The following is a 26,544-nucleotide window of genomic DNA, read 5'->3' as shown; positions in this document are numbered from 1 at the left end:
TATATATGTGTTTACTGCTCTCTATGTATACATATGTGTATCTAACTATCTATATATCTGAATCACTTTACTGTACAGTACATTAACAAGACATTGTAAATCAACTATATTTCAATAAAATAAATTTAAAAAAAGAAAAATGCACGCATTTGTGCTGTTCCAACCTACTCATAAATTTTCTGATAACTGAACTGAAGATTATTGTTTTTAATTCAGATTGAACAAAATTAAAAACTGAGTTCCTCAGTCACATTAGCCACATTTCAAGTGCTCAGTGGCCACGTGTGGCTCCTGGTGAATGACCCTGTTGTCCAACAAATAGAAAATGAACATTACCCAGAAAGTTCCACTGGACAACAGTGTGGCTTTAGATCAGGCTTTTTTGCTTTCTGCTTTGGTTCTGTTGTTTTTTAATCAGTGTCACTGTTGACATTTGGGGTTGGATAATTTATTGTCCAGTGCACACTATAGGCTATTAACCAACATTTGTGTTTTCCATCCACTAGATGCCAGTAGCAGCGCCTCTTTTCCTCGTGACAACCAAAAACGACTATTTATTGTTCAGTCACTCAGTCGTGTTGGTCTCTTTGCGACCCCTTTGACTGTAGCCCGACAGGCTCCTCTGTCCATAGGATTTCCCAAGCAAGAATCCTGGAGTGCGTTGTAATTTTCTTCTCCAGGGGATCTTCCTGACCCAAGGATGGAATCCGCGTCTCCTGCATTGGCAGGCAGTTTCTTTACCACTGAGCTACCTTGAAAGTGGGGAGGGGAGGGGAGGGAGTGGAGGGAGTGGAGAGTGGGGGGAGGGGAATAGCCCTTAGGTGAGAAGCACTGTTCATCAAAACAGAGTTCAAGCCCTAGCTTTGTGGTGTGCTAGATGCATGATTTGGGGCAAATCCCTAAGCCTCAGCATTCTCATCTCTGCAATGGGGCCAATGAGTAGCAACCACTTTCGGGAACTGCTGTGAGAGTGACACCTAGCTTCAGAGTCTCGATGACGACTGGAAGCCATGCCCAGCATGTAGTAGGTGTTCAGTAAACAGTAAAGTTGTGATTACCCACCGTGAACCTAAACCTATAAACCCTTGTGCACCCCTTCAAGAGCAGGGCAGCTCCAGGACCCTGAGGACTCCCACATGGTGCTCGGATGTGCTTGTTGTCGTGTTCTGGAGAGACAGAAGATTTAAATCGTTTGAACATGACTTCCCTGCAGGTGCAGTGGATGAGAATCCACCTGCTAGTGCACGGGACGTGGGTTTGATTCCTGGTCCAGGAAGAGTCCACTGCCTCAGAGCAACGAAGCCCAGGCACCACAAATACTGAAACCCGAGTGTCTAGAGCCACTGCTCCACAGCAAGAAAAGCCACAGCAATGAGAAGCTCGCACGCTGCAATGAAAAGTAGACCCCACTTGCCGCAACTACAGAAAGCTGGCACAGAGCAATGAAGACCCAGCACAGCCAAAAATAAATAAATAAATAATTTGCTAAATCAGGAAGAGTTTGAAGAATCTCGGGGTCTGGGGTCTGGTCCTCCTCTGTCACAGATCTTGTTGGTCCTGGTGTTTTTCTGGTACCCAATTTTCCCCGCTGTGAGGCAGGGGGAACCGAACCCTGTAATCTCCCACTGGACTCTCTGGCTTGGCCTCTGTTTCTCTGTGATTGTTTTCTTAAGGAAGGGAGGGGGTGCCCAGGCAGACAACCAAGGGAGAGGATTTGGACAAAAGCCGGACTTCACTTCCGGCTTCCTGCTGCCTCCAGTCTTTGCTATTGCTGTGTCTTCTCCCCAGAACACTCCTTTCTCCACTCCCCAACTACCCTGGCCCAGCTGGCTCCAGCTTGAGGACTTGGTGTACATGGCACCTCCTCCAGGAAGCCTTCCTTGATCCTCTGCCCATTCCCAGTCTGGGACTGATATCTCCAACTGACTTCTCAGTTATTTATTTATTTGACTGTGTCAGGTCTTAGTTGCGGCATGTGGGATCTAGTTCCTCGACCGGAGATCTCTAACTTGGGCCCCCTGCATTGGGAGCTCGGAATCTTAGCCACTGGGCCACTACAGTGCTTCTGTCAGCCCATCTTGATCGCTTGTGCATCTTGGCCAGGCTGCATGCCTGAAGGGTATTCAGGGCTCAGAGTGTGTCTGAGCTGAGAATGGGTGAACTGAGATCATCAGGGCAAGAAGGGAGGAGAACAGGTTAGCAGGAAGTTGCATTGAGCATGAAGGAGCTGGGTGTGGGAGTGTTCTGATAAGCTCGCCTTGGCTACAGATCCATGGAGTTTGGCTCTGGGTACCGGGGCATCTAAATAACAACAGCAACCAGATGCAGGAGAGATGTGAGGTTTTGTGGGGTAGCCCCTGCCTGTCACCTTCACACTAGGTGCCTTCCTATGTCATCCCCTGGATGAGAAGATAAACCCACCTGTCTGGCTGTGAGAGGCTTGAGGGGTGGACCAGGAAGGAGGATGGGGATCTCCTGAGCCTCTGGATGAGGCAGGCACATGGGGGCCACTGAGGATCATGTACCTACAGAGGATCACCCTGGCACAGTCTGTGTTTGGCAGATGGTGTGGGAGAGGCAGTTTTTAAGGGGCAGCTGTTATAACAATCCAGGCTTGGGGTGATAAGTAACCTTCAAGCCCAGCCCCTCCTGGCCTTCTCTGCCCCTAGGGGCTGCTGAATGGCTTAGCTACATCCTCCATGCTGGCCATGTGGGTCCTAGAGGGGTCCAGGGGTGGCAGAGGGCAGTTCTGCAGGTCTCCCCAAGGGTACACCAAGTCCAGCCCTCCACTCCCCCAGCAGCCAGAGAGTTCTCACATGGGAATGCAATCTCCCGTCCACTCCCGCACATTCCAAAACCATTTGAGCCAGCCGTGCCTCCCCCGGGGAGGGTCCACCCGGCTCAGTCTGGTAGTGCCAGCTCCTGAGCAGGAAGTTGTCAGCCAGGTAAAACCAGGGGCCTTGAAAGATTAGGGCAAATCTATGCCCAGACCTCTGTTTGCCTTTAAGCCCAGCCAGACGGCCACTTCAGGGCATCTCTTGGTCTGGCAGCAGGCTTTTCAGGAGCCAGGTTTCGTCTGGTGTGTGGAGGTCCCATGTGCCCCTCTTCACAGAGGGTATTGATGCCAAAATCTCAGCTTCTCTGTACACCAGTGCTGAATCAAATATCAGAGACGAATTCCAGGTGAAGTAGAAAAGGAAATTTGTATTGCTTTGCCAAGCAAAGGGGGACACAGCGGGCACATGCCCTCAAAACCACGTGTTTTCTCTTGGGAAAGATTGTGCTGTGTGTTAGTCAGTTGTGTCTGACGTTTTGCAACCCCATGGACTATAGCCACCCAGACTCCTCTGTCCATGGAATTCTCCAGGCAAGAATACTGGAGTGGGTTGCCATGCCCTTCTCGAGGGGATCTTCATGACCCAGAGATGGAGCGCGCATCTCCAGCATTGGCTGGTGGATTCTTTATTGCTGAGCCCTTTATTGCTGAGCCACCAGGAGTGAGAGGTTTTATAGTAATTGTTCAAAGAGGGCATGATCAGCTTGTGGATATTCTTCTGAGGGGTCAGTGGTGAGGTAAGTAGGACTCAGCATCATCAACCTTCAAGTTCAACGGTTTGGGGTCTACATGCTTGTGGGCAGCATACCATTATTAATCATTAACTTCTCCCACCTGGAGAGGCTTTCAGTTTCTGCAAAAGAGCTCAAAGATGTTGTGTGTATCCATTGATGGGGAATCAGGACCTTGCCCCAAGGCTGCTCTTGACTGTTAGTTTCTCCCTGGTCTTACACTCCATCCCTTCGCTAATTAACAACTGCTTGAATCTGCCCCTTGGAACTCAGGGAAGGTCTTAAAGGCTGAATGAAGGTTTGTTTCCTATAATCAAAGAAATGGAGGTGTGGGACACAGAAAGGGCTTGCGCCCAGGAGCCCCACAGGGCCCTGCACAGTATCAGTATCAGTCTGCAGGCATTAGTCATCACGAGGGCGCTGAATAAAGCCAGCTGACCTTTGCCAGCCACAGAACCACTACTTCCCCCTAGGGCAAGCCCTGCCCCTCTTGGGAAGTTCAGCAAGGCGTGTCCTCACCACCCTCCCAGGAGCCCGGCCGGGCTGGGCTGGGTTCAGTCACTGGGGCTCGTTCGGGGTGTGAGGAGCACTGCCCAGGCAGGTGGGCAGGAGGGTGGGCAGGAGCATGGGCAGGAAAGACCCTGCAAGCCCAGGGCGCCATCGGCGAGGGCACCTGGTGGCTCTGACCGTGAGCCTCTTCCTCACCTGCTGGCCAGGTAAGCCGGGCTGGGTTGGGGTCAGTGGAGGAGGCAGATACATACCTGGAGGAGAGAGGGACAGATGTGACAGGTGCCTCAGGCTTCCCGAGCCCCCTCGGGGGCAGTCCGGAGGGCTTCTGCTTTCTTTGGCATGGCAAAGGCCTCCATCACAGTCAGCCAGGTCGGGCTGGTTTTCCACGCTGACTGGAGGAGACATCACAGAATGGCTACAGTGGGAATAAAATATTGCAGGACTAGAGATGGTCAAGTATTCCTCCTTTCACTGGCTCACTGACACGTTCGGTTCCTAGGGCTTTTTTTTTTTTTTTAATTGGAGTATAGTTGATTTATAGGCTTCCCTGGTGGCTCAGATGGCGAAGAATCTGCCTGCAATGTGGGAGACCTGGGTTCAGTCCCTGGATTGGGAAGATCCCCTGGAGGAGGGCATGGCAACCCACTTCAGTATTCTTGCCTGGAGAATCCCCGTGGACAGAGGAGCCTGGTTGGCTGCAGTCCATGGGGTCCCAAAAAGTCAGACACGATTCAATGACTAAGCAGATAGTTGATTTGCAATGTTGTGTTAGTGTCAGGTGTATAGCAAACTGATTCAGTAATTTATGTACATATATTCCTTCTTTTTTTAGATTTTTCTCATAAAGGTTATCACAGAATATAGAGTAGAGTTCCATGTGCTGTACAGTAGGTCCTTATTGGTTATCCATCTGGGTTTTGGTTTCTTTTTTATGATGAGTTTTATTTTATTTTATATTTTCTGACAGAGCCACATAGTGTTTGGGAATCTTAGTTCCCCGATCAGGGATCGAACCCGTGCCCCCTGCATTGGGAAGCTGGAGTCTTAAGCACTGGGCAGCCAGGGAAGTTCCAATTTTTTTGTTTTTTTGTTGTTTTATTGACACCTCTGATTTCAGTACCTGTGCTCAGCTCTCAGATAGGAAATGAGCAAGTCACAGCCCCAGGCTTGCAGGAACTCCAGGCTGGTGGGCAAGACAGAGGGGTGCCCAGTCTCTCTTGGTACAAAGTTGAGCAAGAGCTTTGCCACCTTAGGGGTACAGAGAAGGGGCAGTTTCCCCAAAACTGCAGGGCAGTATTGGATTGGCTGGAATTTCTACAGACGAGGTCAGTGGAAGAAGGAAAAGGACACTCCTGGCAGGGAGAACCGAGGGGGCAAAGGCCAGGAGACAGGAAGCTGCTAGGTGTATTTGGGTCCTTTGATGTGATGTGAGCGAATTTGGGCTGCATGATCAGGGGATACTGAGGGGACGGGTGGAAGCAGAAAGGCAGCTTGTGAGGGTTAAGGAAGGTGTGTTCTTGGACCCCAAGGAGGACCTCACAGGTCTATTAGTCATTTGGGAGGTCAGCTTGGGCCTGGCTAACCAGAGAAAGCCCACTGGCCTCAGGAAGAGGTGGGACTCCAGCTTGGTGCTGGGGAGAGGAACCAGGCTCTCTTCTCTACCAAAAGAAGGTCCAAGACTCTCCATGTGTCACTCTAGGGCTTCCAGACCCCCGCACAGTTTTACCCCTTGGGTAGGAAATTAAGGCTCTCCAGCCAAACCACTCTGGTGTCCAAATTCTCCAGGCAAGGATACTGGAGTGGGTTGCCATTCCCTTCTCCAGGGGAACTTCCCAACCCAGGGATTGAACCCAGGTCTCCTGCATTGTAGGCAGATTCTTTATTGTCTGAGCCACCAGGGAAGTCCTCTGGTGTGCAAAATAACCTGAAAACTGCCATCTACACTGTTGTTGTTTGTTAATCACTAAGTCGTGTCTGATTCTTTTATGACCCCATGGACTATAGCCTACCAGGCCCCACTGTCCATGGGATTTACCAGACAAGAATACCAGAGTGGTTTGCCATTTCCTTCTTCAGGGGATCTTCCCAACCCAGGAATCAAACCCACATCTCCTGCACTGTGCCAGGTGCTTAAATATCTGTTAATTTACTCCTCCCAGGAGAAAGGACTGTCCTTAATGCTTGGCTGCAAAACAGAAGCTTCTAGAGCCTGAAGGGGAGTGAGGGTGAGGGCATCATTTTTCCCCCATTCTCAGGGGCTCAGGCCACAGACACTAGCAGGCTGGAAGCCACCCAGGGTGGGTGGGCCACCTCCTAGTCCCTCCCCAACTCAAGCCTCACTCTCTGCAGCTCCTGGAACAGGTGGAGAGGGTGCCCCAGCCCCCAGCCCTGAGTCACCCAGGACAGCTCTGGGCCCCGGAAAAGCTTTGCGGTTGGACGCCACTGAAAGGCACCCACACAATGGCCTGAATGGTGGGCGGGTTTGTACCAGACAATTCCACCACCTCTGATGGGGCGCGTCCCCCTGAGCTGTCCCCAGAGCATGTCACCACAAACAGAGGCTGTTTAACTGCTTTTGACCCCGAGGCTTCCTCAGAGTCAGATGCCCAGGGCGGTGTAAATGGAGCGGGCTTTTGCTCCCACCCCAAGGAGGGCTGGTTGCCTGGACTAAGGGTTGACATCCCTCCCCAATTGCCCATCAATTCCACAGTAAACAGGGAGCCTGTCAGGGAGGGTTCCCCTGGCAGGTCAATTCAGACACCTTTCTGGACTCTTCACTTTATTTCTGGAAAAGACTTCCTCGATTCCTGGTCAGAGACTAAAAAAAATGTAAATCCGGTGCTGACAGGCTGTGTGTCCTTGAGCCTGATGCCTAACCTCTCTGAGTTTCTATCTCACTAAAGGGTAATTTTTTAAATTCCAGAGCTGGTGGAGATCCATTCCCCTCTCACCTCTCCCTCCACCCTAGACCCCATCCGGTGAATCTTCTTCTACATCTGCATCCTGTACTTTTCCCCTCTTTGACTGTGTGGCTGAAACCTGACAAGATCCCAGAGGACCACAGTAATCATCATTTTCTATTGTGGACCTACTATGTGCCGGAGCTTTCACCCCTGGATTAAGCTTGCATGGGTGAGAGTAGGGGTACATTGCTTCCCATTTTACCGAAGAGAAAACAGGCTCAGAGAGATTGAGCCCTTTGTTTAAAGTCACACAGCAAGCACTCAGGGCTCTGTGGTGACCTAAATTGGAAGGAAATCCAAAAAAAGAGGAGATATACGTATATGCATGGGCTTCCCAGGCTGCGCTGGTGGTAAAGAAGCCGCCTGCCAATGCAGGAAACCCAGGAGACCTGGGTTTGATCCCTGGGTCCGGAAGATCCCCTGGAGAAGGGAATGGCAACCCACTCCAGTATTCTTCCTGGAGAATCCCCTGGACAGAGGAGGCTAGCAGGCTACAGTCCATGGGGTCACTAAGAGTCAGACACAACTGAAGCGACTTAGCTTGCACGAACACATACGTGTATGTATAGCTGACTCATTTTGCTGTACAGTGGTAACTAGCATGGTGAGGTAAAGCAACTATTTTGTTGTTCTGTCACTAAGTCGTGCCCAACTCTTTGTGACCCCGTGGACTGCAGCACACCAGGCTTCCCTGTTCTTCGGTCTTCCAGAGTTTGCTCAATTTCATGTCCACTGAGCCGATGATGCTATCCAACCATCTGTTCCCTGCCACTCCCTTCTCCTATTACCCTCAATATTTTCCAGCATCAGGGTCTTTCCAATGAGTTGGCTCTTTGCATCAGGTTAAAAAAAAAATTTTTAACAAGTGAGGGAAGGGATCCGAACTCCCATTTCTGGATGATTCCTAAGCCCTGTACTTCACCCTCTGCCTGGAAAAGACTGAAGGTTGAGGAGTGTTTCTCCTCTCTTGGCTTTTTCTGGCCCTTGGGTATCCCCATCCCCCAGGGTAGACAGCAACTGCCCTTCATCACCCCCTGTCAATGTCAAAAATACTCACAACTTAGAAGTTGAGAGTTATGTTTTATTTGGTGGAAATTTTTAGGACTTCAAGCCCAGGAGGCAGCATCTCAAGTAACCCTGAGAGAACTGCTCCGAGGAGGTGAGGGGAGGAGCCAGGTTATATAAAAGTTTTGCAACAAAGGGCAGGTAGTCTGAACATCAAAAGATGATGTTAATTAAAGAAAACCAGGGTCTCTGGTGGTCCAGGGGTTGAGACTCCACACTCCCAGTGTAGGGGGTATGGGTTCCATCCATCCCTGGTCAGGGAAGTAGGATCCCACATGCTGCAAGGGACAGCCAAAAAAAAAGAAAGAAATACAGGAGGAAAACCAGATAGCCCAAGTTAAGGAATTTAGTGCCTTTCTAAGTACGGGAATGGCAATCCACTCCAGTACTATTGCCTGGAAAATCCCATGGACAGAGAAGCCTGGTAGGCTACAGTCCATGGGGTTGCAAAGAGTCGGACACTACTGAGCGATTTCACTTCACTTCACTTCACTTAAGTACAGGAAGATGCAAGAGTCTGGATTCACTGAAATTGTTCCTTTCATATGCACTTCAGCTGTCTAGGGGCTAATATCCTGGCTTCCTGGGTGGCACGATGGTAGAGAATCCACCTGCCAATGCAGGAGATGCAACAGATGTGGGTCCGATACCTAGGTTGGGAAGTTTCCCTGGAGGAGGGCATGGCAACCCACTCCAATATTCTTGCTTGAGAAATCCTATGGACAGAGGAGCCTAGTGGGCTACAGTCCATGGGGTCACAAAGAGTCGGACACAACTTAGTGACTAAAAAGCAACAACTTTACATCCCACCAGCCCACCTGGATGGAGTTTTCACCCTTCTCTTTCATGTCTGGTTTCTAGGGGTGTCCTCAGTCTCCCCCAGAGAGGGGGGTCTTCATTCTCCTCAGTCGGAGGGGGTCCCCCTTCCCCTCACATTAAGGGTCCCTGTGCATCTTCAGTCTATTGGGGAGGTCCTCACCTCTTTACTCAACACTATTACACAGTGATTCATTCATTCATTCATTTGTTCAGTGACAATTTCTTGAGCACCTACTGTGTGCCAGGCATTGTTCTGGTGATGGGGATACAGCTATGAGCAATACAAAGATCCCTGCTGAGCTGACATTCTGGCAGGGGAGACAGATCAAAACCCATATCAACAGTAAATAAATCATGCATTTAAGTATTAAGAGGGGCTTCCCTGATGGCTCAGTGAGTAAGGAATCCGCCTGCAATGCAGGACACACAGGAGATAAGGATTTGATTCCTGGGTCAGGAAGATCCCCTGGAGAAGAAAATGGCAACCCACTCCAGTATTCTTGCCTGGAGAATCCCATGGACTGAAGAGCCTGGAACCCTACAGTCCAAAGGGTGGCAACGAGTTGGACATGACTAAGCAATTAGGCACACATGAGTACTAAAATGGTGATAAAGAGAAGAGATTTTGGGCAGAGAATCTGGGGTGCTGGAGTGTGTTGGGGTGGATTGCTCTCGTCAGTAGGGCAGGGTGAGGGGAAGCCTCCTGTGGGTCAATGAACTAATGCACCCCAGTAAAACCCTGTGCAACCCAGAGGCAGGTGGGCTCTGATGTTATTTGTGCTTTAAAAATGGGGAAACTGAGGTTCCGTTGAGTGAGCGGGGCAGGACCAGCTTGAAATCCAGGACACCGGGACTTGAGTTCTAGCTGTGTGTGTGCACTTGTGTAAATGTGCATATGTATGTGGGACAGTGTGTGTGAGACAGGGAGAGAGCAAAACAAGCTCTTTTTTCTTATGAGGGGTACTCTCCTTTTTTAAAAAAAAAAAAAAATTATTTCTTTATTTTTGTCTATGCTGGGTCTTCGTTGCTGCGAGAGCTCTTCTCTGGTTGTGGTGTGCAGACTTCTCACTGCAGTGCCTTCTCTTGTTGTGGAGCACAAGCTGTAGGAGCATGGGCTTTAGTAGTTATGGCTCCTGGGTTCTAGAGCACAGGCTCAGTGGTTGTGGCACCCGGGCTTAGCTGCTCCCCAGCCTGGGGATCTTCCCAGACCAGGGATTGAACCTGTGTCCCTGACATTGACAGGTGGATTGTTTACCACTAAGCCACCGTGGAAGCCCTGATGGGTCCTCTTCTTTCTCTTCTGACAGCATGTCCTCACTTTTCTCAGGGAGGGAGAGGAGCCCTTAGATCTCTCCTCCCAGGGAAGGTAGGACTTCGGTTGGTGCTGAAACCCCCAAAGGACCCCTACCCAACCAGCAGTCCCTTGGGGGGTGCAGGGTAGGTCAGCAAGGCAGGGTAGGACCAAGGGACTCAGTGCACTACCTGAGTCCCCTCCTGAGGGTAGGGCTGGGCTTGGCATTTCCTCTGCTGTCTGGGCTGGGCTTCACCTCCTTGCGCCCCCACCTTGGGTCCTTGCCTTGGAGGAGACATCCCAGGAGCTGCCCTGGCTGGTGCGGCCCCATACATGCGTGGAGCCAGACCTCTCAACAGTCAAGGGAACAGACACTGAAGTTGAGCAGGGCATCCTGCCTGGCTGTCCCCTACCCATCCTGACCAGTCTCATTCATTTCCATTGGACCAGCCAGCCGCTTGCAATGTCTGTTCTGGGACAGCTGTCCTTTGGGCACCCAGTTTTGGGACTCCCCAAGAGAGCTGGGCCATAAAGAAGGCTGAGTGCCGAAGAATGCATGCTTATGAAACGTGGTGCCGGAGAAGACTCTTGAGAGTCCCTTGGACAGCAAGGAGACCAAACCATCCATCCTAAAGGATATCAGTACTGAATATTCATTGGAAAGACTGGTGCTGAAGCTGAAATTCCAATGCTTTGGCCATCTGATGCGAAGAGCCATTTCATTGGAAAAAACCTGATGCTGGGAAAGATTGAAGGCAGGAGGAAAAGAGGGCGACAGAGGATGAAATGGTTGGATTGCATCACCGACTCAATGGACATAAGTTTGAGCAAGCTCCAGGAGATGGTGAAGGACAGGGAAGCCTGGCATGCTGCAGTCCATGGGGTCCCAGAGTCAGACATGACTTAGCAACTAAGCAACAAGATACAGTGAATCTGATCCCTGCTCCCCATCACTGATCCTTTTTTTAAATTTTATTATTTATTTTTGGCTGCACTGGGTCTTTGTCACTGCTCAAGGGCTTTCTCTAGTTGAGGTGCTCGGGCTTCTCATTGCGGTGCCTTCTCTTGTTGCAGGGTACGGGCTCTAGATGTGAGAGCTTCAGTAGTTGTGACACACAGGCTTAGTTGCTCTGAGGCCTGTGGGAACTTCCTCACCTGTGTCCCCTGCATTGGCACCAGGATTCCTAATCACCAGACAACCAGGGAAGCCCCCCATCATTGATTCTTATTCTGATTCCCACTTCTCTGGGAATAATAATAATATTATATAAATAATAATAATAATAACAGCAATCAGTGCTATGCTAAAATGAGCCAAGATACAAATAATATTTTTCAATTATTTTTATTATTCTATTTTATTTTATGTTTTTAAATTTTAATTCACATCCAGTCCACTGTCTTTGGTGAATTTTGACAAATTATACTCATACAGCAATCAAAAGCAATATATGCCAGACAATGGGATTTTTTATTTATTTAATAAATGCATTTATTTAAAGCTGGGCACAGTCTTTCTCTGGTTGCAGCAAGCGGGGGCTGCTCTCTAGTTGTGGTGCCTGGGCTTCATTGCAGTGGCTTCTCTTGTGGAGCACGAGCTCCAGGATGTGTGGGTTCAGTAGTGTGGCACACGGGTTTAGTTGCCCAACGGCATATGGAATCCTCCCCGACCAGGGATCGAACCCGTGTCCCAGGCATTGGCAGGCAGAGTCTTAACCACTGGACCACCAGGGACGTCCCAGACACTATTTTAAGCGCTTTACATAGATTAATTCATTTAATCCTCTTAGTGGCCTGATGAAGCACTCTTATAACTTCCACGTTGCAGATAAGGAAACTGAAATGGAGGCGCTGTTAGTGTATGTGACTTGCCCAAGCTCATGCCGCTGGTCTGTGGGAGAGCTGGAGCTCTCCTCCAGGCAGCCTGGCTCTGTAAATGCCCAGAGATGCTGACACCAGCTCCCTTCCCAGTGACACTAGTGTGAGAGAAGAGATGGGATGGGGAAGGAAGCCAGGCGAAGCTAGATGGCAGAGGATGAGCTGATGCAGGAACATCTGGCAGAGTTTCTGACTAGGATCCGTAATAAGAAATACATCTGTAGAGATGTGGATGGACCTAGAGTCAGCAGGACAGAGTGAACTGTCAGAGAGAGAAAAACAAATATTGTATATTAATGTGTATATGTGGAATCTTAAAAAAAAATGTGAGGAATCTATTTGCAGGGCAGGAATAGAGAAGCAGACATAGAGATCAGACATATGGACATTTTGTGGGGAAGGGAAGGGGGGATGAATTGAGAGACTAGAATTGACATATATACACTAGGGCTTCCCAGGTGGCGCTAGTGGTAAAGAACCTGCCTGCCCATGCAGAAGACATGAGACCTGGGTTTGATCCCTGGGTCAGGAAGATCCTCTGGAGGAGGGCATGGCAACGCACTCCAGTAGTTTTGCCTGGAGAATCCCCATGGACAGAGGAGCTTGGCGGGCTACAGTCCATGGGGTCGCAAAGAGTCGGACACGACTGATGCAACTTAGCACGCACACCTACACCCACATATATACTACCATGTGTAAATAGCTAGCTAGTAGAAAGCTGCTGTATAGCACAGGAGGTTCAGCTCGGTGCTCTGGGATGATCTAGAAAGGTGGATGGGAGGTGGGGTGGGAGGGAAGTCTAAGAGGGAGAGGGTGTGTGTGTGTGTGTGTGTGTGTGTGTGTGCATGTTGCTCTGTGTGTCCGACTCTTTGCGAATATATGGACTATAGCCCACTAGGCTCCTCTGCCCATGGAATCCTCCAGGCCAGAATACTGGAGTGGGTAGCCTTTCCCTTCTCCAGGGATCTTCCCTTTCCCTTTTCCAGGGGATCTTCCCAACCCAGGGATCAAACCCGGGTCTCCTGCATTGCAGGCGGATTCTTTACCAGCTGAGCCACAAGGGAAGCCCAAGAATACTGGAGTAGGTAGCCTAATCCCTTCTCCAGCAGATCTTCCCAACCCAGGAATCAAACCAGGGTCACCTGCATTGCTTCCCTTGTGGCTCAGCTGGTAAAGAATCCACCTGCAATGCGGGAGACCTGGGTTGGATCCCTAGGTAGGGAAGATCCTCTGGAGAAGGGAACGACTACCCACTCCAGTGTTCTGGCCTGGAGAATTCCATGGACTGTATAGTCCAGGGGATTGCAAAGAGCTGGACATGACAGAGACTCACTTTAACTCCTGCATTGCAGGCAGATTCTTTACCAACTGAGTATGAGGGAATGAAAAAGAAATACATTTTACATTGTGACCAGCTCTGTGCTTAGGTGTGTGTGTATCTAAAAATACTTTTGTAAAATCATTTACCCCTGCTGCACCCAGTGTGCCCTGATGCCTTATTCTGTTATCCTCTTACATTTTTGGTGCTGTTGACAACCCACTAAATTGGGTTCCTATCTGCTTTTTCTATGGAACAGCTATAAGCTTAGACCAAGCGCACACAGAGGACACAGAGGTCAGTATATCTGAGTCTGGATCATTCCTTGTTGTGGGAGCACTGTCCTGTGCATTGGAAGATATTAAGCAGCATCCCTGGTCTCTACCCACAAGATACCAATAGCAACCGACCCTCGAATCATGACAACCAAAAATGCTCCATGAGTATGTGCTCAGTCAGGTCTGATACTTTGTGACTGTAGCCCGCCAGGCTCCTCTGCCCATTGGATTTCCCAGGCAAGAATACTGGTGTGGGTTGACATTACTTTCTCCCAGGGATCCTCCCGACCCAGGGATGGAAGCCTCCTGTGTCTCTTGTACTGGCAGGCAGATTCTGTACCACTGAGTTGCTCTGGGAAGTCACCTGGGAATCCCCAAAGTGTCTCCAGACGTTGCCAAATGCAGCCTGTCATAGTACCTGGAAATAGTAGGTATGCAGGAAATATTTGTTGCATGAATAATAAAGGCAAAAAATCTCACTTGATGAGACTTACTGGTCTGCAGCCTCATTCCCTAGTCATGGCAGCTGTCCTGATAGCCTAAGGGGATGCTAGTTCGTCTGCTCTGTCCAAAGCAGAACCCAAGCTCAGGTGCTGCAGCACTGACAGGAAGACAAGCAAAGCATCTCTCCAACAGTTGCAGTTCCTTTGAGAGGCCCAGGACCAGCTCAGTGCTGAGCTCTCCCCAGGCTCTTACAGAAGCCTTCAGCTTGCCACCTCTCCCTCTGCACCCCTTTCTCTATCGCCGCAGGGCCTTCTGAAGAAGCCTCTGGGTTTGTGTCAAGTGGTACCCACAGATACCGCTTCTTCAGCCAGGGTTCGGTCCCCAGTCCTGTCATGAGTCCTGCTTTGGGACATTCCTGGGGACAATGTTCAACCTATTTTTTTGAGTCTCTGTTTTCTTCACAGTTGTGTCTCTGAAAGCATGGCTCATCTGGGACACGAACTTTGGAGGATGCTTCAGAGACAAAGAACTGTTACTTTAAAAAAAAAATTTATTGGAGTATAGTTGATGCATAGTAACCCACTCCAGTATTCTTCCCTGAAAAAGCCCATGGACAGAGGAACCTGGCGGGCTCCAGTCCACGGGGTCAAAAAGAGTCGGACACAACTGAGCGACTAAGCACACACGTAGTTGATTTATTGGGTTGCCCTCAAAGTTTGTAAAGATTTTTCCATGAGATGTTACAGAAAAACCAGATGAACTTTTTGGCCAACCCTGTACAATGTTGTGTTAGTCTCAGGTGTACAGCAACATGAATCAGTTATTTGTTGTTCAGTCACAAAGTTGTGTCCATTTGCAAACCCAGCTTCCCTGCCCATCACCGTCTCCCCAAGGTTACTTAAACTCATGTCTGTTGAGTCGATGATACCATCCAAACATCTCATCCTCTGTTGCCCCCTTCTCCTTTTGCCCTCTATCTTTCCCAGCATCAAGGTCTTTTCCAATGAGTCCACTCTTCCCATCAGGTGGCCAAAGTATTAGAACTTCAGCTTCAGCATCAGTCCTTTTGCCAACAAAAGTCCATTTAGTCAGAGCTATGGTTTTTCCAGTAGTCATGTATGGATGTGAGTTGGACTATAAAGAAAGCTGAGTGGCGAAGAATAGATGCCTTTGAACTGTGGTGTTGAAGAAGACTCTTGAGAGTCCCTTGGACTGCAAGGAGATCCAATCAATCTATCCTAAAGGAAATCAGTCCTGAATACTCATCAGAAGGACCGATGCTGAAACTGAAACTCCAATACTTTGGCCACCTGATGTGAATATTCAGGGCTGCTTTTCCTTTAGGATTGACTGGTTTGATCTCTTTGCTATCTAGGTTTATCATAGCTTTTCTTCCAAGGAACAAGCATATTTTCATTTCTTGGCTGCAGTCACCATCCACAGTGATTTTGGAGCCCAAGAAAAGAAAGTCTGTCACTGTTTCCATTTTTTCCCCATCTATTTGCCATGAAGTGATGGGACCAGATGCCATGATCTTAGTTTTTTGAATGTTGAGTTTTAAGCCAGCTTTTCACTCTCGTCTTTCACCCTCATCAAGAGGCTCTTTCGTTCCTTAGTTTTCTTCCATTACAGTGGTATATCTGCATATCTGAGGTTGTTGATGTTTCTCCCAGGAATCTTGATTCTACCTCGTGAGTCATCCAGCCCAGCATTTTACATGATGTAATCTGCATAAAAGTTAAATCAGTTATAGTACTCTTGTTTGGGAAATCCCATGGACAGAGGAGCCTCATGGGCTACAGTCCATAGGGTCGCAAAAGAGTCAAGACACATCAACAATAATAGTGGTTAAGACTCCACACTTCCAACTCCCCTCCATGCAGGGGGTATGGGTTCCATTCCTACTTGGGGAACTGAGATCCCACAAGCTGCAGGTGAGGCCAATTAAAAAAAGAAAGAAAAAAAGTTCAGTAAAAAGAGAAGAGTGAATACAATAACAGAAGCTGAATTAATGAATAGGTGTTCATTTGTGTAAAGGGCATGGTGATCATTGGAAAGATGAGTGAAGAATTCTGCTGTTGGGCTGGGGAACTGTGAGAACGTAGCTATGGTTTAAAGAAGATAAGAGGACGGATTCTGTGGGATATAAGGACAGAGCAGAGAGTCTCACCCTCAGCGCTATTGATGTTGTTGAGTTTAGTCACTCAGTTGTGTCCAACTCTGTGACCCCCGTGGACTGTAGCCCACCAGGCTCCTCTGTCCATGGGATTTTCCAGGCACGAATACTGGAATGGATTGCCAAGCCATTGTCCAGAGTATCTTAACGACCCAGGGCTTGAATCTGTGTCTCCTGCATCTCCTGCATTGGCAGGAGGATTCTTTACCTCTAAGCCACCAGGGACCCACTATTGAGATTAAGGCCCGGTAATTCTTTGCAGGAGGGGCTATGCATTACAGTTGTTAGGAGCATCCCTAGCTTCTGACCACTAGATGGAAGTAGAAGATCACTAGCTTTGACAACTGAAAGTGCATAGATAATACCTGTTCTCTGGAAGAACAATCACAACGGGTTGAGAAGCACCATTTTAGAGACACAAGGGGATGGATCATTAAGGACCATGACACACTAAGGAACTCTATCCTGTAGGCAGTGAGGATCCATTGAAAGATTTCAGAAAGGGAACTGAGAAATGGTTAGCTTTTCATCTTCAAGAACTTCCTGTGGTTGCAACACCCTCCTGTTTCTCCTGCCCAAATTTACTTTTCTTTAAAAATTTTTTATTGCAGTATAGCTGCATTACAATTTATGTTAGTTTCTTCTCTACAGCAAAGTGCATCAGCTATGCACATACATACATACATTTGTTGTTTAGTCGCTCCGTCGTGTCCAACCTTTTCAAGACCCCCATGGACTGTGTAGCCTGCCAGGCTCCTCTGTCCATGGGGATTCTCCCAGGCCAAGAATACTGGAGTGGGTTGCCATTTCCTCCTCCGGCGGGATCTTTCTGACCCGGGAATCAAACCTGTGTTTCCTGCATTGGCAGGTGGGTTCTTTACCACTGCACCAACAGGGAAGCCCAGATCTAACCATATCATCAGCTATTTTTCACATAACAGCACACAAACCAATCAAAGATAGTCCAGAACAGATTGGAGGCTACAATTCTCGTATATAGTCCCTCTTTTTTGGATTTCTTTCCCATTTAGGTCACCACAGAGCACTGAGTAGGGTTCCCTGGCCTATATGTAGGTTCTTATTAGTCATCTGTTTTATGCATAGTAGTGTATATATGTCAATCTCAACCTCCCAGTTCATTCCACCCAAATTTATGTATTCTTGTTCAGAAGAGTTGCCCATGTTTCATCCAGCTCCTACTATATAACAGTTCACACAGACCCAGCTTTGTCCAACAGAGCCCAGAGATTCTACCTAAATCTCACACCACAAAATAAAACTGCAGGAGCTCAGTAGTAGGCTTCCCAGATGGCACAGTGGTAAAGAATTCACCTGCAGTGTGGGAGACCTGGGTTCCATCCCTGGGTCGGGAAGATTCGTTGGAGGAGGAAATGGCAACTCATTCCAGTATTCTTGCCTGGAAGGTCCCATGGATAGAGGAGCCTGGAGGGCTACAGTCCATGGAGTCACAAAGAGTCTCATATGACTGAGCACGCATGCAAAGCAAAGCAAAGTAGGTTTGTAGCAGCCAACTCCACTCAGAGGACTACTTTTTTTTCTTTTAAAATTTTATTTATTTTTAAATCTTTATTTATTTATAAAATAAATAAATAAAATTTATTTGGATCTTTGTTGCTGTCCGAGGGCTTCCTCTAGTTGCAGAAAGTGGGGCTACTCTTCTTTACTGTGCTTGGGCTTCTCACTGTGGAACACGGGTTCTAGAGCACAGGCTCAGTAGTTGTAGCACACAGGCTTAGTTGCCCCTCGGCATGTGGGATCTTCCCAAAACCAAGGATCGAACCCATGTCCCCTGCATTGGCAGGTGGATTCTTTACCACTGAGCCACCAGGGAAGTTCCAGAGGACTAGTCTTAAACTTGAACACCAAGAGATAACAATGACCCATCCCTAATTGAACCCACAGGCCCCACTGCATCAACGACATCTACCCAGTCCTTGACAAGACCAGGCAGCAGCACCCACATCACACCGGAGAATTCTAGACCCACAGGGACCACAGATTCAACCAGCATCAGCAAAACCAGTACTTTAACTTCTGGAGAACAAAGGAGTCCTGAGAACATCAACCTTTCCGGCGTTTCAGAAGTGACAATTACATCTCCTTCTACCATCTTTGTCCCAGAGAACACCATCAACCATTCAACAGTGGCTGAAAATGAGACCAAGGGAACTTTGAGTGCCTCTATATCTTCACCTGAGACCTCTGCTACTAAAAAAAGACACAGTTGGGGTACCAGCTCTAACACCTCAGATTTGAGCACTGTTGACAGCCAGCAAGAAAGGTCTACTCAGGTCTCTCCATCACACACAGCAGGGGAGCTCAAAAGTCCTGACACCACTACTGATGGGTATAGCCCCAGCACAACTGCCCCCGGGAGCTCTGCCATCTCCAGGACACTAGATTCCAGCACCTCATCAGAAGAAATGTGGGCCGGCACAGGTACAAGTGAACCCTCAAGTGAACTCCAGTCCACCTCGGGGACAGAGACAAGTCCTACAGAGGAAACAGTGACCACTGACACAGACCCTATCCACACATCTCTTACTACCTGGGTGGTTTCTGTGTCCACTGAGCCAAGCACAAGCTTCACTGAAACAGCATCACCTGGAGAAACATCTTCAGACACACCCACCCTAGAAGCCACAGCTGGCCCAACGGCTGAGGAGATTACACCTTCCACTGAGATCACATGGACAGGTGACAGTGACACAGGTATCAGTCAGGATACAGCACCCCTACCTACAGGAGCCACAGCTCCATCTGAAACAGCTATAGGTTTGACTTCAGCCTTCGGTTCTGCCCCTGTGTCCATGCTGACAGCAGTGACCATGCTGGATCCTGGCTCAAGTGCTCCAGGAGGGACAACCCCAACATCAAGCAAGACTTCTTCCAAAATGCCTGGGAAGCCAGATTCTAAGGAGGGAACCAGCCAGGTTCTGACTCTATCCAATGCTGAGCATCACTTCTCCTCTCCTGACACCAGCCCACCAGGAGACCTCATGAGCCCCACCAGCGTTCCTCTGCTCCTGTCCACCTCCATTACTGATCCTACAGGATCACGGTCCAGCCCATCTTCAGACCACATGGGCACCTCCTCCAAGGACACAGAGACCCCTGGGAGCACAGAAAGCACAGAGCCAAACCCAGCTTTTCTTCTTTCCAGAACATCAAGTTATACAGAAACCAGTGCTGAAAGAGTCAGAGGCACTACTTTCCCTCTGGACCACCCATCTCCCTCAGGGGAAGGGACAGCAAGGACTGTCCTCATGCCTAGTACATCCCCTGATGCCACAGACTCACCTCCCATCACAACAGCCAGCACCTTGGTTTCGGAAGTTTCCACTGGTCTGGCCACCCTCGGCATCACCCAGGTTCCAGGAGTGAAAACTACATCCCCTTCCACCACCTCTGTCTCAGAGGTGACCAGTACTCATCCATCTATGACTGAGCAACATGCCAGAGAAACTTTGACTGCACCTGTGGCTCCATCTGTGACCTCTGCTCCTGGACGGGAGAATAATTCAGCCACCACTTCAGCCCCCTCCCCAGGCTTCAGTTCTGCGGACGGCAGGGGGACAAGCTCAATTCAGGTCTCAAAATCCCATCCAGGATGGGAGCTCAGAACACCACACACCACTTCTGAAAGACACAGCCCCAGCACAACTGCCCCTGAGAGCTCAGACATCTCCAGGACACTTGATTCCAGCACCCCAGGAGAAGCATCATGGACCAATTCAGGTACAAGTGAACCCTCAACTGAACCCCAGTCCACCTGGGGGACAGAGACAAGTTCTGGAGAGGAAACACTGACCAGTGAGACAGGCCATATCAACACCTCCAGCACAAGCTTCACTGAAACGGCATCACCTGGAGAAACATCTTCAGACACACCCACCCTAGAAGCCGCAACCAGACAAACCACTGAGGAGTTTATGTCTCCCACTGAGATCTCTCAGACAGGTGACAGCAACACAAGGACCAGCCAGGATATGACCTACCCAACTACCAGAGACACAGCTTCCTCTGAAACTATTACACATTTGACCCCAGCCATCAGCAGTGCCCCAGTGTCTATGGCTACAGCAGTGATCACAGTGGCTCCTGGCTCAAGTGCTCCAGCAGGGACAACCCCAACATCAAGCAAGATTTCTTCCACAATTCCAGAAGTCTTATCTACAGGGAATCCTGGTTCTGGAGAGCCAAGCAGCTGGGGTCTGACTCCATCAACCTCCAGACATCATTTTTTCTCTCCTGAAACTGGCCCTGCAGGAGATATCATGAAAAGCACCAGCCCTCCTCTGCTGATGTCCACTTCAATTCCTGGTGGTACAGCATCAGGGCTCGGCACATCCTCAGATCTTACGTTCACATCCTCTGTGCACACAGAGACCTCTGAGACCACAGCAAAGACAGAGCCCAGCTCGGCCTCCCCTCTCTCCAGTACACTCAGTAATGCAGAAACAAGTACTGAAGGAGTCAGAGGTATGACTTCCACTCTGTTTGTCTCATCTCTATCAGGCAAAGGGACAAATGTGTCCTCAGGCTTGGCATCTCTCTTGATATCACAGGTTCACCCACCCTCCCCACACTCACCCCCTTGGCTTCAGAGGGGTCAGCTGATCCTCATCCCCTCAACCTTGTCAATATTTCTCGAAAGAAATCCACTTTTCTCTCTTCACCCCTTCCTCCTCAGCAGAGACCAACAGCCACCTATTTATTGTTAACACTGTTGAGTCGCTGAGTCATGTCCGACTCTTTTGTGATCCCATGGACTGTACCCACCAGGCTCCTCTGTCTATGGGATTCTCCAGGAAAGAATACTGGAATGGGTTGCCAGTTCCTTCTTCAAATGATCTTTCTGACCCAGGGATCGAACCTGTGTCTCCTACAATAGCAAGCAGATTCTTTACCACTGAGCCACCTGGGAAGCCCCACCTACCGGAGAGGAAACCAAGGGAAATTTTGAATCTATCCATGTCTCGACCTGAGACCTCTACTTTCAGTTTAATGACCACCTAGGTCATCACCTCTGCCCCCTACCCACAGCTTCCTCACCATGGAAACACACAGCACACATTCAACTCAGATTTCTTCATCCCATCTAGCGAGTTAGCTCAGAGCCACAAGCAGTGTCTCAGTTACAAACTCCACCAGGACAGCCCTTCTCACCATCTAGGACTTCTGCGTTGCTTCTGCAGTAGTGATATCCAACAACGGCACTTTTATTTATTTCACTGTATGTCTAAACAGAATCTGGCCAGAGACCAGTTTAGTTTTTTATTTAATTATCTTATTTATGTATTTATTTTTGACTGTGCTGGGTCTTCGTTGCTGCAAGGGCACTCCACTAGTTGTGGAGAGCAGACATTACTCTCCAGTTGCAGTGCCTGCACTTCTCATTGCTGTGGCTTCTCTCTTTGTGGAGCACAGGCTCTAGTGTGTGTGGGTTGCAGTATCTGGCTCAGTATTTGCAGGTTCAATCCCTGAGTTGGGATGATCCACTGGAGAAGAGAATGGCAACCCACTCCAGTATTCTTGCCTGGAGAATTCCATGGACAGAGGAGCCTAGCAGGCTACAGCCCATGGTGTCACAAAGAGTCAGACATGACTGAGAGACTAACCATTTCATTTCAACAATTTCATTTCAACACTTTCAAGATGATGTTTTGCACCAACGACTATTTCAGCCTCTGCCTTTTCTCTCTTTGCTTCCATGGTGGTTCCTAGACTTACTTCTCCAACAGCAACCTCCATGGAAAGGACTTCTCTTAGACATGACTGAGAGACTAACCATTTCATTTCAACAACTTCATTTCAACACTTTCAAGATGATGTTTTGCACCAACCACTATTTCAGCCTCTGCCTTTTCTCTTTTTGCTTCCATGGTGGTTCCTAGACTTACTTCTCCAACAGCAACCGCCATGGAAAGGACTTCTCTTAGGGAAGCACCCATAGCCACACACAGCAGAGACACAAGTGGCCCAGTCACTGTTCATTCTCTAGCTCCCACCAGTGTAAAATCCACAAGGGGCTCTGAGTGTGAAAGAAAGATGGGAACAAGCCACTTGCCCGTGGGAACCACATCTCCCTCTGAGACATCTACAGATTTTTCTTGGCCAAGAGCAGTGTCCCAAACTCAATGTCTCCATTTCAGTCAGTGGGTGCTTCTAGCTCCAGCCCTCAAGCCAATTGGTTGGCACATTTTCTTTTTTTTTAATTTTACTTATTTTTTGAACTTTTTATTTTGTATTGAAAGTGAAAGTCACTCAGTCATGTCCGACTCTTTGTGACCCCATGGCGTAGTCCATGGAATTCTCCACGCCAGAATACTGGAGTGGGTAGCCATTTCTTTCTCCAGGGAATCTTCCCAACCCAGGGATCAAACCCAGGTGGCCCGCATTGCAGGCAGATTCTTTACCAGCTGAGTTACCAGGGAAGCCCATTTTGTATTGGTATATAGCCAACTAAAATGTGATAGCTTAAGGTGAACAGTGAAGGGACTCAGCCATACATATACGTGTCCATTCTCTCCTAAACTCCCCTCCCCTCCTGGCTGCCATGTAACATTGAGCAGAGTTCCCTGTGCTGTACAGTAGGTCCTTGTTAGTTATCCATTTTGTTAACTTATTTTTTAATTTTTATTTTTTTAACACCAAAAACATTTTGTATTGGGATATAGCTGGATTAACAAACAATGTTGTGATAGTTTCAGGTGGACAGCAGGGACTCAGCCACACATATACAAGTATCCATTCTCCCCCAAACTCCCCTCCCATCCAGGCTGCCACATAACGTTGAGCAGAGTTCCATATGCTGTACAATAGCTCTTTGTTGGTTATCCATTTTAAATATAGCAGTGTGTACATGACTTTCCCAGTGTCCTTAACTATCCCTTCCCCCTGGCAACCATAAGTTCATTTTCTAAGTTTGTGAGTCTCTGTTTTGTAAGTTCATTTGAATCATTTCTTTTTAGATTCCACATATAAGGGATGTCATGTGATATTTCAAATGACATTATTTAATTATTTTTAATGACTGAGTAATATTCCATTGTATATATGCACCACCTTTTTCTTTCTTTTCTTTCTTTCCTTTTTTTGCCATGGGTCAGACTTGTAGGATCTTATTTCCCCAACCAAGGATCCAGCCTCCAATCCCTGGCAGTGAAAGTGAGAATCCTAACCACTGGACCACCAGGGAATTCCCAGTTGGTACATTTTCTGATGCACTCTATCATTTGACCCCTGGTGGGATTACACTTTCTGGGACTGGAACCAGCCCACCTCTGACTCCACACACAATTGCAATTCACTCATCTCTTGTCGGAGAAGGCAATGGCACCCAACTCCAGTACTCTTGCCTGGAAAATCCCATGGACAGAAGAGCCTGGTAGGCTACAGTCCACCGGGTCGCTAAGTCAGACACGACTGAGCGACCTCACTTTCACTTTTCACTTTCACGCACTGGAAAAGGAAATGGCAACCCACTCCAGTGTTCTTGCCTGGAGAATCCCAGGGACGGTGGAGCCTGGTGGGCTGCCGTCTATGGGGTCGCACAGAGTCGGACACGACTGAAGCAACTTAGCAGAAGCAGCAGCATCTCCCGCACCTGGCTTTGCTAGAAGCAACCAGTTCCATGTTTTGTCCTCATCTCCTTCTGCTCTCATTTACAAAGTCACAGTGACCACATTTTTCAGTAGCATATTAAGGGATAAAACTGAAACTAGTAAATGGGAACAGCTCAAGTTACCTTTTATGACTTCCTTATCACCAAGGCATATCGCCACAAGTGTTGGTTTATGGAAGCACACCTCTGGTCCTCCTGGGTATTCCACCTCATTCCCTCAATGGAGTTGTCAGAAGGGAGAGTCTCTGCCCCTAGCATCTACCTTATTTTTATTTTATTTATTTATTACTTTGGCTGAGCTCTGTCTTAGTTGAAGCATGCGAACTCCTGGTTATGGCATGCGAACTCTTAGTTGCAGCATGTGGGATCTAGTTCCCTGAGCAGGGATCAAACCCATGCACCCCTGCATTGGGAGCTCTGAGTCTTAGCCACTGGACCACCAGAGAAATCCCCACCCCCAGAACCTCACCTTTAATTAACTAACACATCCAGTTTCAGCCTTCACATACCAGTCTGAGAATGCCAGAAACACCACCTCACCTCCTGCGCCCGGCTCTGCTAGAAGCAACCAGCTCCGTGTTTTGTCCCCATCTCCTTCTGCTCTCACTTACAAAGTCTCCGCAGTATCCTTCACCTCCCCTTTCAGTTTCCACTTATCTCATCGGGTCATTCTGTTATCTGTATGCAACTAGTGACACTTTTAGCATTCTTGAGCCCAGATTCAGGTCCTTCCAGCCAGAGCTTAGCTTTTCCCTTCCCAGCGGTAGAGTGTGTGTGATAATAATTATAAAAGAATGATAAAAGAAAATGACAAAATGAGTGATCAAGAAATAATTGTATATATTAACTAACCAGATAAAATAACTCCAGGTATTATTCTGATTTTACTTATGTGGAGTCCAAACGATAGGAGTGAAAAATTAAACAATGGTGAGTTCACACATTATAAGTGATGGAGGGACTTCCCTGATTGTCCAGTAGTTGAGCCAAGGGTGCAGGTTCAATCTCTGGTTGGCAAACTAGGATCCCACATGTGTGGCCATAAATAAATGAATAAAGGAGAATCCAGTGTTTTTATTTTACTTATTCAGTTGTTTATTTGGGGCTGTGCTGGGTCTTCCTTGCTGTGTACTGGCTTTCTCTAGTTGCGGCAAGCAGGGGCCACTCTCTAGTGGCAGTGTATGGGCTTCTCATTGTGCTGGCTTCTCTTGTTGTGAAGCACAGGCTCCAGGCACGCAGGCTTCAGTAGTTGCAGCTCCCAGGCTTTAGAGCACAGGCTCCGTAGTTGTGATGCATGGACTTAATCACTCCATGACATGTGGGAAATTCCCAGACCAGGGATCAGACTTGTGTCCCCTGCGTTGCATTACAGACTCTTAACCACCACACCACCAGGGAAGTCCTCAATATATTTTTTTAAGTGATGGAGACATACTATCACCAAATGTTTTTGCTTGAGGCCAATACATTCAGCAATCCCACTATTTTCCACAATTAAGACGCAGGTCATATTGTGGGTTTGAGTTCATGCCAATAAGAGAATTATTCCTTCCAGAGTGCCTTCTCAGAGGCAGATGAGGCTCAGATACTGAGCCAGGATCTAGCAAGAGCATTTCCTGTGGATGTGCATCTTAAGGGGATGGGAGACTAACACTTCTGTCCCCTTCTCCCTCAGGGTCAGTGGCAACCACCACCATGGATCTGAAGGAACCTGGAGGCACCACGCAGCCAATGGGTAGCTCCACATCTCTGGAGACCATCAGTCTGGGTATGTATGATCATATTTTGGTACATAATGCTTGAGTCTTTTCTCCTGGTCTTTGGAGTAAGAAGCTTCCCTGGTGGCTGAGCAGTAAAGAATCTGCCTGCCAATGTAGGAGATGCAGGTTTGATCCCTCAGTCAGGAAGATCCTCTGGAGTAGGAAATGGCAACCCACTCCAGTATTCTTGCCTGGAGAATTCCATGGACAGAGGAGCTTAGTGGGCTACAGTCCATGGGGTTGCAAAGAGTCAGACGTGCTTGAGTGACTAACAGTTTCACTTTAAAGTAAGATAATTGATTGTCTGTGTTCCAGATTCTAGTAGATAATCGCAACTTTCTACTTTTGTACTCAGAGGCCATTGATACTCATTTTTAGGGAGATTTCTAATCTGACTTCTAACATGAATTGCTTCTGTTTGGTGATTTATATTCGCAAGAGCCAACTGCATCCACTTAGGAATAAATATAGTGACTCTACAAGTCAGCGGCCAAGTATGAAGGGCTTTCCTAAAACAGGCACTATCACTAAGATAGATCAGTGGTTGCCATGAGCAGGAAACATAAAAGTGAGATGCCATAGGTTTATTTTATAGGACAATTCATTGCTAAGATGATTATAACAGAAGGTGAAAGAATTCTTGTCCACTGTTACAGCTTTCAATACATGGCTTGTAGTTGAGAGGAGGTATTCACTTAAAATGCTTAGAATGATGCAAAACTTCACTGAGAGTTTGTCTGGGACATTCTTGAAAGTTTATACTTTTATCATTTTTTTTTATATCTGCTGTATCTTTGCAGTAGCTTAATGTTTGAAATTATTTTGTG

At 48.1% G+C, this 26,544-nt stretch overlaps 1 protein-coding gene across 12 annotated transcripts in view; it reads left to right on the top strand.

The window, feature by feature from the left end:
- Positions 1 to 4,095: 4,095 nt before the first annotated feature.
- MUC16 (mucin 16, cell surface associated) overlaps positions 4,096 to 26,544 on the top strand; it is a 118,606-nt gene continuing 96,157 nt past the window's right edge. For 7 of the 12 annotated variants that reach the window (XM_086409084.1, XM_086409079.1, XM_086409081.1 and 4 more), the window contains exons 1-3: positions 4,101 to 4,283; positions 18,233 to 20,812; positions 25,633 to 25,725. In XM_086409084.1, the coding sequence (XP_086265210.1) occupies positions 4,193 to 4,283; positions 18,233 to 20,812; positions 25,633 to 25,725 (2,764 nt within the window). In that variant the 5' untranslated portion in view covers positions 4,101 to 4,192. Of the gene's footprint in view, positions 4,284 to 18,232; positions 20,813 to 25,632; positions 25,726 to 26,544 lie in introns of all 12 variants that reach the window. The other 5 variants (XR_015166666.1, XR_015166667.1, XM_086409086.1 and 2 more) reach the window with 3 other exon arrangements.

Source organism: Bos grunniens, chromosome 7 (genome assembly GCF_055505025.1).
Source record: "Bos grunniens cultivar Pamir isolate PY7600 chromosome 7, Bosgru_T2T1.0, whole genome shotgun sequence".
In the NCBI taxonomy this organism is placed as follows: Eukaryota; Metazoa; Chordata; class Mammalia; order Artiodactyla; family Bovidae; genus Bos; species Bos grunniens.
This window is presented reverse-complemented; position numbering and strand designations above follow the sequence as displayed.